This window comes from Sturnira hondurensis, unplaced genomic scaffold, assembly GCF_014824575.4.
Source record: "Sturnira hondurensis isolate 20B ecotype Veracruz unplaced genomic scaffold, ASM1482457v3 Scaffold0025379, whole genome shotgun sequence".
NCBI classification, from domain to species: Eukaryota; Metazoa; Chordata; class Mammalia; order Chiroptera; family Phyllostomidae; genus Sturnira; species Sturnira hondurensis.
The window spans coordinates 1,833,320-1,849,196 of NW_028098010.1; the positions used below are offsets into that span (position 1 = coordinate 1,833,320).

Consider the following 15,877-nt stretch of genomic DNA (forward strand, 5'->3'; position numbering starts at 1 on the left):
AGGTAACAAATCATGATTTACACCTCATCTGTTACTAGGCTGCAAGCCCTCTCGTCTGCCATAGTGAACCATAGAGAGGGTTTTCCTACTCTGAATCACCCTCATCGGCCTACGTACATATTAAAGACTGAGGACACCGTAGCTCCCTTAATATCACCGGTCGCTTGAGAATGGGCCCTCTTTCCAATCTTGTCCGATCTGATTTTGATTTGTTTGCTTGTTGTCTCATCAAAATAAAGGAAAATTAAATTAATGTGCAACTGAAATTTGTTCCTACTTGTAAAAAAGTGGTGCAGACATGTTTTTAGAGTTATTTCCCCTGAATCATATAGACAAATGTAAAAGGATATTTATCCTTTGTAGTTGGGAAATCCTTGGGCTATAGTCTAAATATAGAACAAAAAGCATGTGAAATCAAACCACTTCTCTAACAGATGAAAAATCAAAAGATGGGATAAAAATTAGTTAAGGTTCCTATGTTTAAACACCATACCATGTAAACACAATTCATTTTTTTTTTTTTTTTGCAAGTAAGGGATGGTGTGAAATGGCTAGGCCATGAGTGATTAGCTTATAGCATTTGGCAGGAGAATTCCTGCATCTCTCCCCTTCTGTTCTCCATTTAAAAGACCCCATCTGTGCTATAAGGTTTTGCTTTTGTTCTAAATGCCCCTCACCTATCTTGGACAAAAGTGGAAAATGAGAATGTCTTTTTGTACACCCCTCTCCCAGTCCTGGTTTTCTGTGCCTTCCCTTCAATGGGTTTTAGTGTCCAGGTTCCCTTAGGTCCTCCTACGCTGCTGGGTAACTTCCTCAAAAAGATCTCAAGCCACTTCCCTTCATTTTTCTGCTGTGTGAAAAGCACATCTCTACTGTCCTTTCTTCTTGCATGTGCTCTGATTAGATAGGGAATTAGTGACAATAAGTCACATAATTAATTGTACAGTCACCCTTCCCTTTCCTTCACCAACTGTTATAACAGCTTACTCCTAAAGAAGTGATACTCCAGCCCTTAAGCCTGGCATAAGTGATGGTAATATTCAAGTTTTTAGATCAGTGGAATCTTAATACAAGTCTCTCAGTATTCAGCTATGAGATCTTTTCTTTAGAGCCAGTTGGAGGTAGTAACAAAAGACCAAATGAGGAGTGTTTGTCATACTTTAAATTCTTTTAAAGGATTCCAACAGATGCCTTTTAGAATCAGGGACTTTAAATCCCCTTTTATAGCTAAAAATCAGAGGCTTGGAGGGCTTGTGTATAAAAGCATGTGCCACCGCAGTGTCCTTCTTGGAGCCAGATCTTAGCCAATCCTAATGATAAAGCAATTTAGCAGCCATCGTAGCCTATTAATTCTGACATTTTTTATAGCCTGAATTATCTTAAAGTCACAGATACAGGAGGAGGCGTTTTTCGAGTAGACTCCACAGGAGAAGTACTCTAATGAACATTTCAAGACATTTCCTTTATGCAATAGTATGAATATAATTTGATAATGACCACTTTGGAATACCTTTTCATAAGGAACAAGCATGAACTGGACAGAATATTCTTTGTTTTATCACTTGCTTACCCAAAGTGCAGATCTTTTTAAAAAATAAACTATTTTGCCCATAATAATACTGTCAGGATACATTAGGTTTTGAATAAGTAAGCAGTAGTCGAAAAGTAGTTATGAACTGCTGATTATAATACTATCTAATTTGAATCAAGTAATTTGCATCCTGATATCACAAAGTATTGCTATATTTGTTTTATTTTACTTAATTCCATCATCAGGTACATGTATGTAATGCCATAAAGTTTATATAAATCATTGTCCATTTTAATTTTATTTCAAGGAGGACTAGAGCATATTATAAAAATTGTGAAAATTTTCTCTTAAATATATTTCTGGAAATTTTTTGCTTGTTAAACCTGATAGTTTGTGTTCTCATTCATGATTGAGTTCTGTAATACAAGTATATTTGTCTGAAAGTGTACACAGAAGTGTGTACATATGAGGGGGGACTAAAAAAAACCAGAATTATCTTCTGGAGGGTGGTCCCCTTGTAGTACAGGCTTCAACTGCTAGATAAGTCTTCTAGGAACCCATCAGTATTAGTGCACCAGCTGGTGTTATTGTGACGGGCTGTGTTTGACTTCAGTGAATTTTTTTTGAAGAGCCATTCAGCACATTTGCCCATTTCATGATGAGCACACCTGCCCCACCACACTGACAGTTGAGCAGTTTTTGACCCAAAACAGCTTGACCCCTGTGCCCCACCCTCCCTGTTTCCTTGCTTGTTTCCTTGGATGAAAAAAAGTCCTCAGTAGGAAACATTTTGCCAATGTGAAAGAGGTGAAATAAAAACCAACAGAAATACTAAAATGTATCAAAACTGACAAGTTCAAAAGACTGTTTAGAGCAGTGGGAAAAAATGTCTCGATAGGTGTATTGCATCCAATGGATAGAACTTTGAAGGTGACTGAAGTTTAAATGTCTAAGAATAAATACACATTATTTTATAGGTAAGTTCTGGTTTGTTTTGGGTCTCCCCTTGTATGTTAAGATGGATAGAGCATAAGGCATAGAGACTAAAAATCACATTCTACCCTGTCTTCTGGAAGACTATTCATTCCCTGGTCCTAACTGACTGAATACTAACAAATTGAAGGGAATAAGAATATTTATAAGAAAGGAGCAAAATTCTGTTTTACTTTGCCCATTTAGATGAAAAGATATTTAAATATTTGAACTGGAAAAATAAAGGCAAGGGTGGTAGAAAATCATCCCCTTCTACTACCTCCTCCCTTTGTGATGTGTCTGTCTCATCACAAATCATTTAGTCTTTGGATTTAAAGTCAAACAGAAAAGAATTGTGGTAGGTAGCCTGTCTGCACTGATCCCACCTCTTAGAATTCATTCAGACCCTGAGTATTTCCCTGTCCTTGAGTGCCCACTAGACCTGGGCAGATTGGTGAATATGGCAGAAGGGCTGTCTCTTCCAAGATTAAAGACCTTGGTTTCCCTGTTTCCCTCTTGGGTGATCTCACTTTCTGGGATCACTTACCTTGAGGGAACCAGCTTCCTTATCATGAGACTTGCCATGTGAGAGAGCTTAATAGCAGGTCTCCCTGGCAGCTTGAGATGATTGTGTAGCCCTGACCTCTTATTGCAACCTTGCAAGAGACCCTGAGCCAGCCCACCTAGGTAAGCCACTCCCATTCCTGACCCACAGAAACTGTGAGATAATAAATGTTTGTTATTTTCAGCCACGGAGTTTCAGCCATTAGTTTTGTAACTAATACAGAGATTTTGCTCTATAAATCTAGAAAATTAGTGACTTTTTAAAAAATGAAATGAATAATATTTTAGTTTTTGCCTCATTATATTACCTACCCCTGCTGCAGTAATATTGTACAGAATCATCTATATAATACAACAAATTATTTCCAGTACTAGTGGTAAGTTTATACATTTTAAATAAAGATCTTTCAACTCTGAGATTTAATTTGTTCCTTTGTATTTGGTTGTCTCTTTTAAAACATTTTCTGTTGCTATAACTTTGGAAGAGACTTATTTTGCATCAGAACTCTGGATTTTCCCTGACTCACACACCATTCTTTTGAAGGCCCTTGTGTGTCTGTGTCTAAATTAATCATCTCAAGGCATTCAAGTTGGTGCAGCTGGTATGCAGACATCTTTGTTCCTTATAATCAGTCTCAGATTTTTCTAGGAAGGAGATGCTCCTGGGTAGAGACAAATAGGCAGTCTTTCAGATCAAAACCTATTGTGTTAGCAAAGTCACAGATGAGGAATATCACTGATTTAAATTATTACTTATCTTCAAAGTCTCATTTTGAATAAAAACACCCTGTGACTTTGTAGATAAGAGCTGAGGATTTGGATTTAGAAATGTCAAGATTCAAACCTCAGCTTTGCCACTTGCTAACTGAGCAATCTTGCACAAATTACTTAATCTAACAATTCTCAATTTCCTTATTTGGAAAATAGGGATGATAACACTTTCTCATAGGATAGGTTGGTTGAGAAATAAACAAGATGTATGTATTATGCTTGGCAGGTATACCACATCTTACCAAATGGTGGTCGAGGTATATTTTACTACCACCTGCACCATCAAAACCACAAATTCTCATTCAGAAAAAGTATAATCGGAAGTGCTTTAAGAGATCCTGCTTAACTAAAATTAATTACTGTTTCCTGCAAAAAAACACCAGTATCTACTTCTGGTCTTTATAAACTATGTTACCAAATTTTTTGAGGTTGTATAGTTGTCTTAGGTTTTCTGCTACAACCTGATTGTATCTCACACTGCAGTATACACAAGTTGCCATTGTGAGGGTCCTTGTGTCACTGTACTGCCTTAAGAGATGTAGAGGCAGATTGGATGGGAGTAATATATTTCATTTGTTAAACTTCTGGAAAGTCTGGTGCAGTAGCTCCAGATTAGAATTTATTATAAACTATCTAGGCTTAAAGATCACTGTTTCCTTTTTTCTTCATAACAGAATGGTGGATGTGATTATTTACTAGTGTGTGTGAGCATCTGGCTCACAGTGATTTGATGATACAGATTCATATAGAGTTCTGGTTTTGTACTTCAATCACTGAAAAGTTGAAAGAATGTGGAAATGAATCCTAAAATCTGCTGTTGTTCCCATCTGCTTCTGGATAAGTGATACTGACAACTAAAGACCTTTAATTGATTATTCTGTTCATAAGCTATAATTCTTTGGTCTTCAGTTAAAAATTCTATTTCTATATTTTAAAAAATTGATTTCCTAAATATTTATCTAATCCAGGGTCTTTCCATGTTCATGACCTGTGTTCAGGCAGTAAACAGATTAGTGAATACGCAGTCACAGGTTAAGAATAGGCATTTGCAATGCAGTTACCTTGGGCAAGCTAAAAACTCTGCTATAATTTCTTCACCTAGATGAAAATACAGATAATAATTAATAATACCTCAGACTCCCGTAGGACTGTAATGGGAGTAAAATTTGATGATTCATGTAAAAATACTTAGAACTATGGCTGGCAATATAAGTGCTCAATAAATAATAGTACTTTGCATATTTGAAAGTTGCTCGAAAGAGTAGATCCTAAAAGTTCTCATCACAAGAAATATTTTTTTTCTATTTAAGGTGACATGTTAACTAGACCTAGTGTGGTGCTCATTTCTGAATGTATAACAATATTGAGTCATTATATTATATATCTTAAACTGATCTAATATTATATGTCAATTTAAAGAAAGAAAAATAAATATTTGCTGCTATTATAATCATCACTACCCCTGCCAGTGCCTTTTTGTGTGTTGGGGGAAGGATGTGTTAGGGTAAAGGTGGCCTTTGTTAAAGATCATTTGTAATTAAAATAGGTATTAAATAAAACTCTGTAATTATTTCTGTAAATCTCAAGCTCTATGGCAGGCACCAGGAATTCAAAAAAGAACAGGAAACTCACAGTTTAATAATATAAACTGATGTGTAAACAGTCATAGTTAAAAAGAATTAAATAATGGAATTTGTATCAAGACCAAGTAAGCATTCAGAAGAATATATTAGAGCATAGATGAAGAAATGCATCACAGAGCAGCTGACTTTCGAATTGGGTCTATAGAGAGTAAGATTTTGCCAGATGGAGGACACAGGGCAAGGTATCCAGGCAAAGGGAGGCACTCCTCTAGAAACAGCATAGCTGGAGGGAGGGGCACTGTGAGGAATGGGGGTAGTGGGAGCGAGGGTGGTGCCAGGTTGAAAAGACCCTTCAGGGCCATGCTAAGACATGTGAAATTCACTGAGTTCATTAAAGTATCTAACAAGGGAATGGTTATGAACATCTTTAAGCTGTATTAAAATATTCTGGGAGCAACAATATGACTTTATACAAAGGGAGCACTTAGGAGTGAGTGGTCCTGGAGTGGAGATGAGGTAACAAATGGTGTCATTTTTAGAGAAGAGGTCAGCAGCATGGGCGTGTACTTACAGCCCTGGGCGTGCCCTCCCTTCTTCCTCTCATATATTTCAGACTTGAGTAGGGGAAAGATGGGGAATTTTGTTCTTATAAGCAGATTAAAAGATAGAGCAATTTTATTAGAATGATTAATAGGAGCTTTTAACCACAATAGTTTTTATTCTCACCTGACAAAGTTGGCAAATGATAAAAAAGTTGAAGGGTGTCTGTTTTTATATTTAAGTCTGGTTTTCTAGTTAACTTCCCTTTTTTGGCACCTTAGGTCTCAGTAGAGATTGGAAAACAGGCAGTGAACTAAAAATGTGAAACTATTTTATACCTTGAGTCAGAGATATATAAAAATATATTGACTCATGGGAGGGGATTTCACAGATTTCACTAGATTTCTAAGACAGCCATGTGCTGATAGGAATTGTTTACTTAGAAATATGGTTCTATAGTCTAGAATATTCATTTGTGCTCTTGAGTATAATAATATGAGTATATGTATACATATTTATATGTAGGTATTTATACATGATGAGTAGATAAATAAACATGTACATGTACACACATAGAGAGATATGTGCATGTATATTATATACTCTACTTTGATCAGCTTCATTCCAAAATGATTAAAGAAGTCCTAGTAAAACAAACTTGTTTAGTAACGACATTTGATATTCCTTGCTCCATAAGGAAACGTGGTTATACAGACAGTATGATCAGATGATCTCGCCCTGAATACTGCGGGATCTGCCAGACCAAGTTGCCTCCAAATCAACTGAGACCATGTTTGAAATACCATACGTTCCCTGCCCTTTTCTTTAAAGAGTCTGATATGCAATTTCCTTTTCTCAGTTAGCAAGGTCACCTGAGGTGTTGCCAACACAAACTGTTGCCTGAAATTATGAATATGGCAATACTGATTATATCCCATTTCTTATTCTGAAATAAGCAGGGGATAAGAGGATGTTTGGAGGCACAGATTACGTGGATATAAGTTCAGTATTGAAAGCCTATAGTTAAGGATATTTAAAAACTCTTATTTTTTATGACTAGTGTTTCAGGATAAATATGGTGATTTTTATATTTTCAAAGACTGATAGGTATTCCCCAAACCTGATCATAGTTTTTCCTAACATAATGAATCCAAAGACCCATTTTTTGGATACTGAAGCAGAAAAATTAATTTTTCATATCCTTGTTTTGATGCTGGCCAGGTGTTACTAAAATGAAATGAAGTAGACAGCTTTGGGACTTGTGTGCTTGTGAAAAACATGTGCTTTGAGACACCAAGTGTTGACTCTGCAGGGAGTACTGCATCACATTGATATGAAATAATTAAATTCAACAGAACTGGGTCTTATCTGTCAGAACTTAAGTTTTGTTTCCTGTGTGTTTCCAAACTAAGTTTAGTCTATTCTTACTTATAAAAGCCAATCATATAATTGCTTTCTTGAATAATTATTTTCTATTTAGTGTTTAAAACATGAAGCAAAGGACCATGTTGAGTAACAAACTAAGTTGTAGTTACTTTGAAACCTGACTTGTAGTCATAATTGTAAAATTAAGAGGTGTCTTGACATCAATCTAGTTGATTCATCATTATCTAGATGAAGCCCAGAGAGGAAAAAAATGACTTCTGAAATCACAGAACTTAGCAGAGACACCTTGAGACCAGATCCCAGTTTTCTGCCTCTCCTCCAGTATACTTTCACAGTTCTGTGTTTTGTTAGTTCTTTAGTATATATATCCACAACTTTTTAAAATTGAGACATAATTGGCATACTGCCATGTAATTCTTGATCATTTCACTGTCTAGTCAGCTGGTTGCCTTTAGCCGAGGAACTCTCTGGGCGCTCCTTCCTCTCTATCAGCTCTGCCCACATACCTTCCCTGTTCTTACCCCTCACCAAGAATTTTTGAGTCCAGACACCCGGAAAGAACTAGAACTAGGTGTCCAAGTGGAACAGTCATTGCTCTTGAGGAAAGGAGAAAGAACCTGACTGGAGGGTGTGGTTTATGTTGTACGTAAAGAGAGGAGTGGGGGTATAGTGAGAAGAATTCTGCGTCCTGGGCTTGAGGGAATCCTGAACACAAAGTAAAGGAGGGAGGGAAATTGGTTGAGCTCTTGGGTCAGATGAGGTTTCAGATCTTGAACTGAGACCAGGATGAGTTAGGGAGTCCCAGCTTTTGTGAACCTCTGCCCCATAAAGACTGGGAATCAGACTTGAGAAACTGTGCCTGGTGAAGCTGTGGCTCTGAAACACATAATAGAGTAGAGTTACTATGTTTTCCTTTATCTGTTATGTGTCTGACTTGTGAAGGGGAGAATAGCAGATGCCTGGATGCCTAAATAGGGGTGAGAACAGAATCGGAAAAAATTTGCCTCACATTAGTAGAGATATGTCTACTCTGGTGCACTTTTAGCACACAAATTGGATTTAACAGGATTAGAGAACACAGTAACACTCTAGATGACAATTCATTCTGGAACAAACTGCTAAGCAGAGAAAACGCTAACTAGCTTATGAACCACGAATCTTTCGTGTTTGAGTGGCATTGTGCTTTTTTATCCTAATAGGTTGATAAAAAGTATAAGGATATTGAAGAAATTCCTACCCAGTAATGTGGCATTCGTTACAGATCCTCAATGCTGAGTATCAATCAGATTTAAGTTTTATAACTATATGTTTATAGCTATAGAGTAATTCTCTAGCCCTTGCCAGTATGGCTTGGGTGGAGCATTGTCTACGACCAGAGGGTTCAGTTCCTGGCCGGGCACCTATCTAGGTGGTGAGTTCAATCCCTCATCCAGGTGTGTGTGGGAGGCAACCAACTAATGCTTCTCTCTCACACCAGTATTTCGCTTTCTCCTTTCCTCTGTATCTCTAAAAGCAGTGAAAAAATATCCTCAGATAAGGATAAAATAATGTTGCTGCTGATGATAATGATTTATCTAAATGAAACTCCCCAAGGAAAATAAGTTCATTGCCAGTCTGAAACTGCCTCTAGTCACTTTAGCTGCTAACAATGGCTTTGAAAACAAAACTAGGTGTCTTTTTTGTTTGGGTGTTTATTTTTAATTAGAACTGTTTCCGTTTGGGTAATAGCAGAAGAGCATATTATATTGCCATGACCTGAATGAGGTCACTCTTTTTCATTTACTTGTTCTCTCTCTGGGATATTTTCAGAATTCCCTCACTCCTTAGGTCTGAGCATTTGAAGAAGATGAAACATAGGGAGGTATACTTTTTTAAGGTGGTCATAACCATCCTGGAAGGAGCCAATATGAAGATTAAGTTGGCCTTCCAGGCAAGCCAGTAGGGGTGGAAGAACACTGGAGAAATGCTTTCTGAGCTTTCCAGGGCAGGCTGTAGAGGCATTTTCTCAAATTACTGCTTTTCTCAGTCAGGTCTCCTAGTTTCCCTGCCAGTCCTCCGTCTGAGGTTTGGGTGGCAAGGATGAGAGGGCCTCTTGTCCTCCCACACCCAGCCTCATTGCCTGGCTTTTTTTCTAACACTTTCTCTTTACCAATCCCATTCTGTCTCTGGGAATATCTTTTCCTGTGTCAAACCTGGTGGCTCAGGACATGGTGCCAAATGTTTGAGGAGATTTATTTCTTCCTTGGGAAAAGGAGAAGAAAAGAAGGAAGCCCCCACTCTGCCTACTACAAGGCTAACCCTGTCACCTTCTAAGTCTTCTAAAATGTCTACGGCTCCTCCTGTGCTGCCTTCTGCCACAGGCCTTCCCATATGGTGTCCCCTTTACCTTGAATGTACTTTCTCCTCCTCTTTGCTGACTTGGGTGCTTCCCATCCTTTTGATCACAGTTCAAGCATCACTTGTTCAAAAGAACTTTTTCGACGTCCTGACAGATTTAGATCTTCTCTTTATAAAGTTCTCTGAACGTCTTCTATATTTAGAGGTGTTCAGGAGGCTTCGGGGACTTGTAGTCCTTCTCCTTGCAGCAGAAGGGAATCTTTTTGGAAGACTGAAGACTGCAGCTCAGTGGAACAAGAGTCATACACTGAGTTTCAGGTTAGTTTGCTGTTGACTAGCTGTGTGACGAGTCTGTATTTTAGCTCTCCGACCTCTTACACCAAGGGAGTGCCTAGGCTTGTCCAGCACTAAGAATATGTAGGGCACTTTCAAAAAGCAGATGTTGGGCTTTTGGTCAAGATGGAGACATAGGCAGACATGGCTCTCCTTTTCGCACAACCACATCAAAATTACAACTAAAATATTGAACAACCAACCATTGCACAGGAACATAAGAAACTGAGTTGAATGGAGGTCTGAAAACTATGAAATCAAGTTGAATGAAAGTCTCACAACTGCAGAATTGAAGAAACCACATCCACCCAGACTGGTATGAGGGGCACGTATGTGAATCAAGCTGGTTCCACACCCATGTGTATAAAAATTTGGGAGGGATATTTGAGGAGCAAGGACTCCCAGACCTACATCACGCCCCCAGCCCAGGATTCCAGTGCCAGGAAGATAAGTCCCCACAACTTCTGGCTGTGAAAACCAGCAAGGATTGAGTCAGTGGAGGAGGTTGCTGGAGCCCTAAACAGTTCCTCTTGGGAAACCCACACATGGACTCACTCAGACTTGCTCCCTCTAAGCTTCAGCACTGGGGTGGCAGCTTGAAGGGCACCAGTGGTATATAGGGAGTGACTGAAGTGTCTGGCCTCAGGGTAAGCAGAGGCCGTTGTCCCTTTGCTAAGCCATCTCCCAAACCTCCCTGACAGAGTCAGCAGGCTGGTGCCATACCTGAGACTTCATCAACCTGGCTAACACTGTGTGACCCAGCTTGGAGATCCCCAGAAGCTCTACCTCACCCAATTTACAGGCCCACCCAAGTTGTTTTTCCATAAGAATGGAAAAGCTCCTGGTCTTGGCTCCTAAATCCTCTCAAACAAGCAAGAGCTGTCTTCAGTGAACCCTAGTGGCAGCCAGATTAGAGTCACAGCGTAGCCTCACCTGAAAATCTCGAAGCCCAGCATTAGTAGCAACCACCTCAAGATTGATCTACAGCTCAGGCACGGTGCCCTGGACAAAGCACAGGTTGGGGCTGCATCACCCTGGAAACCCCTGGGCTAACATACCCAGTGGACAGCTATAGGCCACCTTGGAGCCCCACCATCCCTGCCCCTGCACAGCTGATCCATGGAGGCTAGTGGGCAGTGGTCATAGCCAGTCCTTGCAGCTGACTAGCCTGGGTAAATCCCTCCCATTGATATGCCAACAGCAACCAAGGCTTAACTGCAAGAGGAGGGTATACTCAAGCCACACAAAGGGCACACCTCAAATACCCAGCTTGGGGGATAGGAGAGGCTGTGAAACTGGACCCTATAGGACACCTCTACATTAGACCACACTACCAAGACATGGAGTCAAAGCAACTTTACCTAATACATAGAAACAAACACAGGGAGGCCGCCATAATGAGGAGACAAAGAAACATGGCCCAAATGAAAGAACTGATCAAAACTCCAGAAAAAGAGCTAAACCAAATAGATGCAGAGTTCAAAACACTGCTTGTAGTGATGCTCAAGAACTTAGTGAGGACTTGAGCAGCACTTGAGCAGCATTAAAGAGACCAGTCAGAAAGGAAGGCTACACTAATTGAAATAAAGTACCATTTCTTAAAGTACCATTTCTTAAAGTACCAGGGAAACAACAGAATGGATGAAGCCAAGAATCAAACCAATGATTTGGAACATAAGGAAGCAAAAAACAACCATGCAGAACAACAAGAAAAAAGAATCCAAAAAAAAAAAAATGAGGATAGTATAAACAGCCTCTGGGACAACTTCAATAAATCCAACATTCACATAATAGGGGTGCCAGAAGGAGAAGTGAAACAGTGAGAAATTGGAAATCTATCTGAAAAATGTAGTGAGAGAAAACTTCCCTAATTTGTTGAAGGAAATAGACATGTAAGTCCAGGAAGTGCACAGAGTCCCAATTATGATGGATGCAAAGAAGCCCACTGCAAGACATATCATTATTAAAAGGCCAAAGGTTAAAGATAAAGAGAGACTCTTAAAATTAAGAGAAAAGAAGTTACTTACCAGAAAGTTGCCAGATGGGAGGAGGAAGGGGGAGAATGGGTGAAGCAGTGAGGGGATTAAGAAGAACAAATAGGTACAGTATAGAAAATGTAGTAGCCAAAGAAATTATACGTATAACCCATGGACATGAACAATGGTGAAAGGATTACCTGAGGTAGTGGGGGGTGCTGGGTGGAGTGGGCAAAGGGGGAAAATCAGGACAAATGTAATAGCATAATCAATAAAATACAATTAAAAACTAAAAAGCAGATGTTCATGGAATACTTCCAGTTTTAATAATGCTAGTAAATAATTTGGTAACTGTTTTAAAGAGATAAAAAGCAGGTGGAAAAGAAACAACTTGTTCCTTTCCATGGCTGACTTTGTAAATCAGCAGTGAGCTACACTGAGGCCATAGTGTAAAATGTCTGCTATTTGAGGTTCTAGTGATATTAGCTGAGCTTCCAAGTTTCATTCAGAAATAAAAAACACAATGATATTGTTTCAGTATATTTATAGTATTTTATTAAGCCCAATGTTGCTCAGATTAGGGAATTCAGATTTAAAAGTACACAAGAATTTGTTTAGGTAGTGATTCGATTTAGAGGCAGAAGCACACTCAGTCCCAGTTATTATCTAAGCCAGTACGTCTTCGTTTCAGAATTTAAACATACTTATACACACATGTTTGTTTGTATGTATGTATTTTCTTTGTCACCAGACAAAATATATTTATTACTGTGAATTACATATAAGGGAGTTTAAAAGCAATTGATTTAAGATGAGCTATGTGATTCAGCCTTAATAATATAATCTTAATTTTCATTTGGGATTGGAGTTTAGTAGGAGATGCATGGAATGCAGTATGGAGCGGATCCATACAACAGGTGAATCTAGGATTGTTAATTGTCCTTAATGCAGAAAGGGCTTAAAGAAGAATATACCTTTTTAGATTTACTGCTTATTTTATGATGAGTATCATAATGGAGAAAACTCTTGAAGTATGTACATTACGAAAGACTGGAAACCTCAAATAGCCATCTCTCTCTGGCTTTTTGCTTAGCACATTTTATTTCTGTACTGTAACTATGATCATCAGTGACAAGGAAACAATTCGATTCCTCAAAAGAAGAAAAGGGTATATTCCATTGTTAAAGTTAAACATATGATTTAGAGAATTAAAATTGTTTTGAAAATTGTTGATGTAGACATGGCAAAGGTGATGAAGTTTAGTTAATATTGGACAGATTTTTATTACCATTAGAAAGCATGCCTGAGATAGTCTGACTTAAAATAACATGGGTTCTCCTAAGCAGCTGAGTGGGCCAGTTGAATATGCCCTTAGTTGTGGTAAAAGGATGTGGTGGTTTTCTTCACACACAAAAAAAAGAGGAAGAGTTCACTTGCTTTATTAAAAAGAAAAAAAGGTCTTCCCGTTTATTGATTTAATTATTAAACTCCAGGGCATGGTCAGGCTGATATTTTAAGGAAAAAGTTATAATGGTGGTTTCGAATGCTTATTAACAAACATAACTTGGTTAGGTTACAAAAGGGTACCAATGAAAAAAAATATCTTACTTTTCTGTCTTGATCACTCCAGGTAGTAGCAGATAATGAATTTTCAGTTGTGACTGGTGTGGTTTTTTTAGTAGATTTTATTTATTTATTTTCAGAAGGGAAGGGAGGGAAAGAGAGGGTGAAAAACATCAGTGTGTAGTTGCTTCTTACACGCTCCCTACTGGGGACCTGGCCAGTAACCCAGGCATGTGCCCTGAATGGGAATTGAACCAGTGACCCTTTGGTTCACAGTCCAGTGTTCAGTCCACTGTGCCACAGCAACCAGGGCACTGATGTGATATTTAAAATGCAAAATAAGTTATTTTTTGCCAATGCTCTATGCAAAATCTTTTTTTAAATCTTTTTTACTTTAATATCAATAGTTGCAAAAAAGAGTTTACCTTGCCTTCTTGTGTCCTTCCCTCATGTTCTCCTCCCGACCTCAGGTCATGTATCAGCAAGTTCCTGAGAATTATCATTTAATGTGGTAAAGAAAAAAGTTGTTTTGCCATAATAAAAGCAATAGTAATCCTCCCACCCCTACCTGGGCATAAAAGCACAGGACTCAGTGTTGTTTATCTCTAAAATGGAGAATACAGTTTTCTCTCCCCCACTGTACTTGAACAATAATTAAATTTAAAAAACATTAAGAAATAAAATAAAATAAAATGGAGAATAATATCATCTACTCTATAAGCATTAATTATCAGGTTATGAGATTAATGCTTATCCCAGTTTCATGGTATTCAATATGTTTGTTGTTGCTATTATTACTATATTTATCATAATATAAAATAATATTTTTATTGTAAAACCTAAAATTTCTACTTATTTCTTATTTTCTGCAAAATAATGTCATTTGTGGGCAGACTTTCTTTCTAAGCTCCTTGTACCTATTGTACAGAGGGACATGTAGTGCCCAAAGATATCAATTCATGACTTTTTGCAAATCACAATATTTGTAGTCTTCTGTATAGTTTTATTTTGATGCTTTTCTTTTTATGAACAAAAGCAATAAGAATATTAAGTATGTATGTACATGGAGTTACCATAAACATAGCTGGGTGTCATTGATTGACTAAACAGTGTGATACTCATGAAAGATTTATTTGAAAGTTTTGTAAACAGGCCCTGGCTGGTGTAGCTCAGTGGATTGAGCGCAGGCCTGCGAACCACACGATCGCGGTTCAATTCCCAGTCAGGGCACATGCCTGGGTTGCAGGCCAGTTCCCAGTGGGGGACACATGAGAAGCAACCACACAGTGATATTTCTCTCCCTCTCTCCTTCCCTTCCCCTCTGTCTGAAAATAAATAAATAAAATATTTAAAAAAAAGTTTTGTAAACAGGAATGGTAAGTGGAATTAGAAGTGTAACTTATTGAATTTTTTAGATTTTCAAACATGTAATAATAAATCCATATTGTTTTCTTCTTAACAGATGGGATTAGGTCATGAGCAAGGATTTGGAGCCCCCTGTTTAAAGTGCAAAGAAAAATGTGAAGGATTTGAACTGCACTTCTGGAGGTAATATTTTGAAAACTACAACCACATTGGGAATTTCCACTCTTTGGCACTGTTTCCTCAGAGAGTGGAAATCTCTTATAAGTTCTTTAGCCTGGTTGCTAGATTGCACATCTGTTACTTTCTTTTCTGAGAAATAAATAAAACGTAAAGCTATTCTGTATTCCTGTCATTAAGTTTGAGCTAATTGGGCCATAGTAGCTATATTTAGAATTGTTTGATTTATTTGCTCTTCTACAGATTTCCTATGAGTATAGAATACTAAGTATACTCTTTTTTGAGTGACCAATAAATTTGTGATAATCTCAGGAATGTTTATTAATTTAATTTCTAGTCTTTTTATAATTATTGGCAACTGTGCATAACTTGTCTGTATATTTGCAATAAACAGTAAATATGAATGATGAATTGAACATTCAGATCCAGATTGTCAGGAAACTTGAATCTGAGTCTCTTAAATTTTTAGCTATAAATTTACTGCTGAAAAACTTTGAAGCACTTGAATTTATAATAATAATAATAAAAAAATAATTAATTGCCAATGTCTTGATTTGAATTTTGTCTGGCCCTGGCTGGTGTGGCTCAGTGAACTGAGCATGGGTCTGTGAACCTAAGGGTCTCTGGTTCAATTCCCAATCAGAGCATACCTGGGTTGCAGGCCAGGTCCACAGTAGGGGTGCATGAGAGGTAACCTCACATTGGTGTTTCTCTTCCTCTCTTTCTCCCTCCCTTCCCCTCTATAGAAATAAATAAATACAATCTTTAAAAAAAAGGAA

At 38.0% G+C, this 15,877-nt stretch overlaps 1 protein-coding gene across 1 annotated transcript in view; it reads left to right on the forward strand.

Moving 5' to 3' along the window:
* TES (testin LIM domain protein) overlaps positions 1 to 15,877 on the forward strand; it is a 61,057-nt gene that overhangs the window by 11,620 nt on the left and 33,560 nt on the right. Inside the window, exon 2 of the mRNA XM_037039554.1 lies at positions 15,019 to 15,104. Coding sequence (XP_036895449.1) covers positions 15,019 to 15,104 — 86 coding nt within the window. The remainder of the gene's footprint in view (positions 1 to 15,018; positions 15,105 to 15,877) is intronic.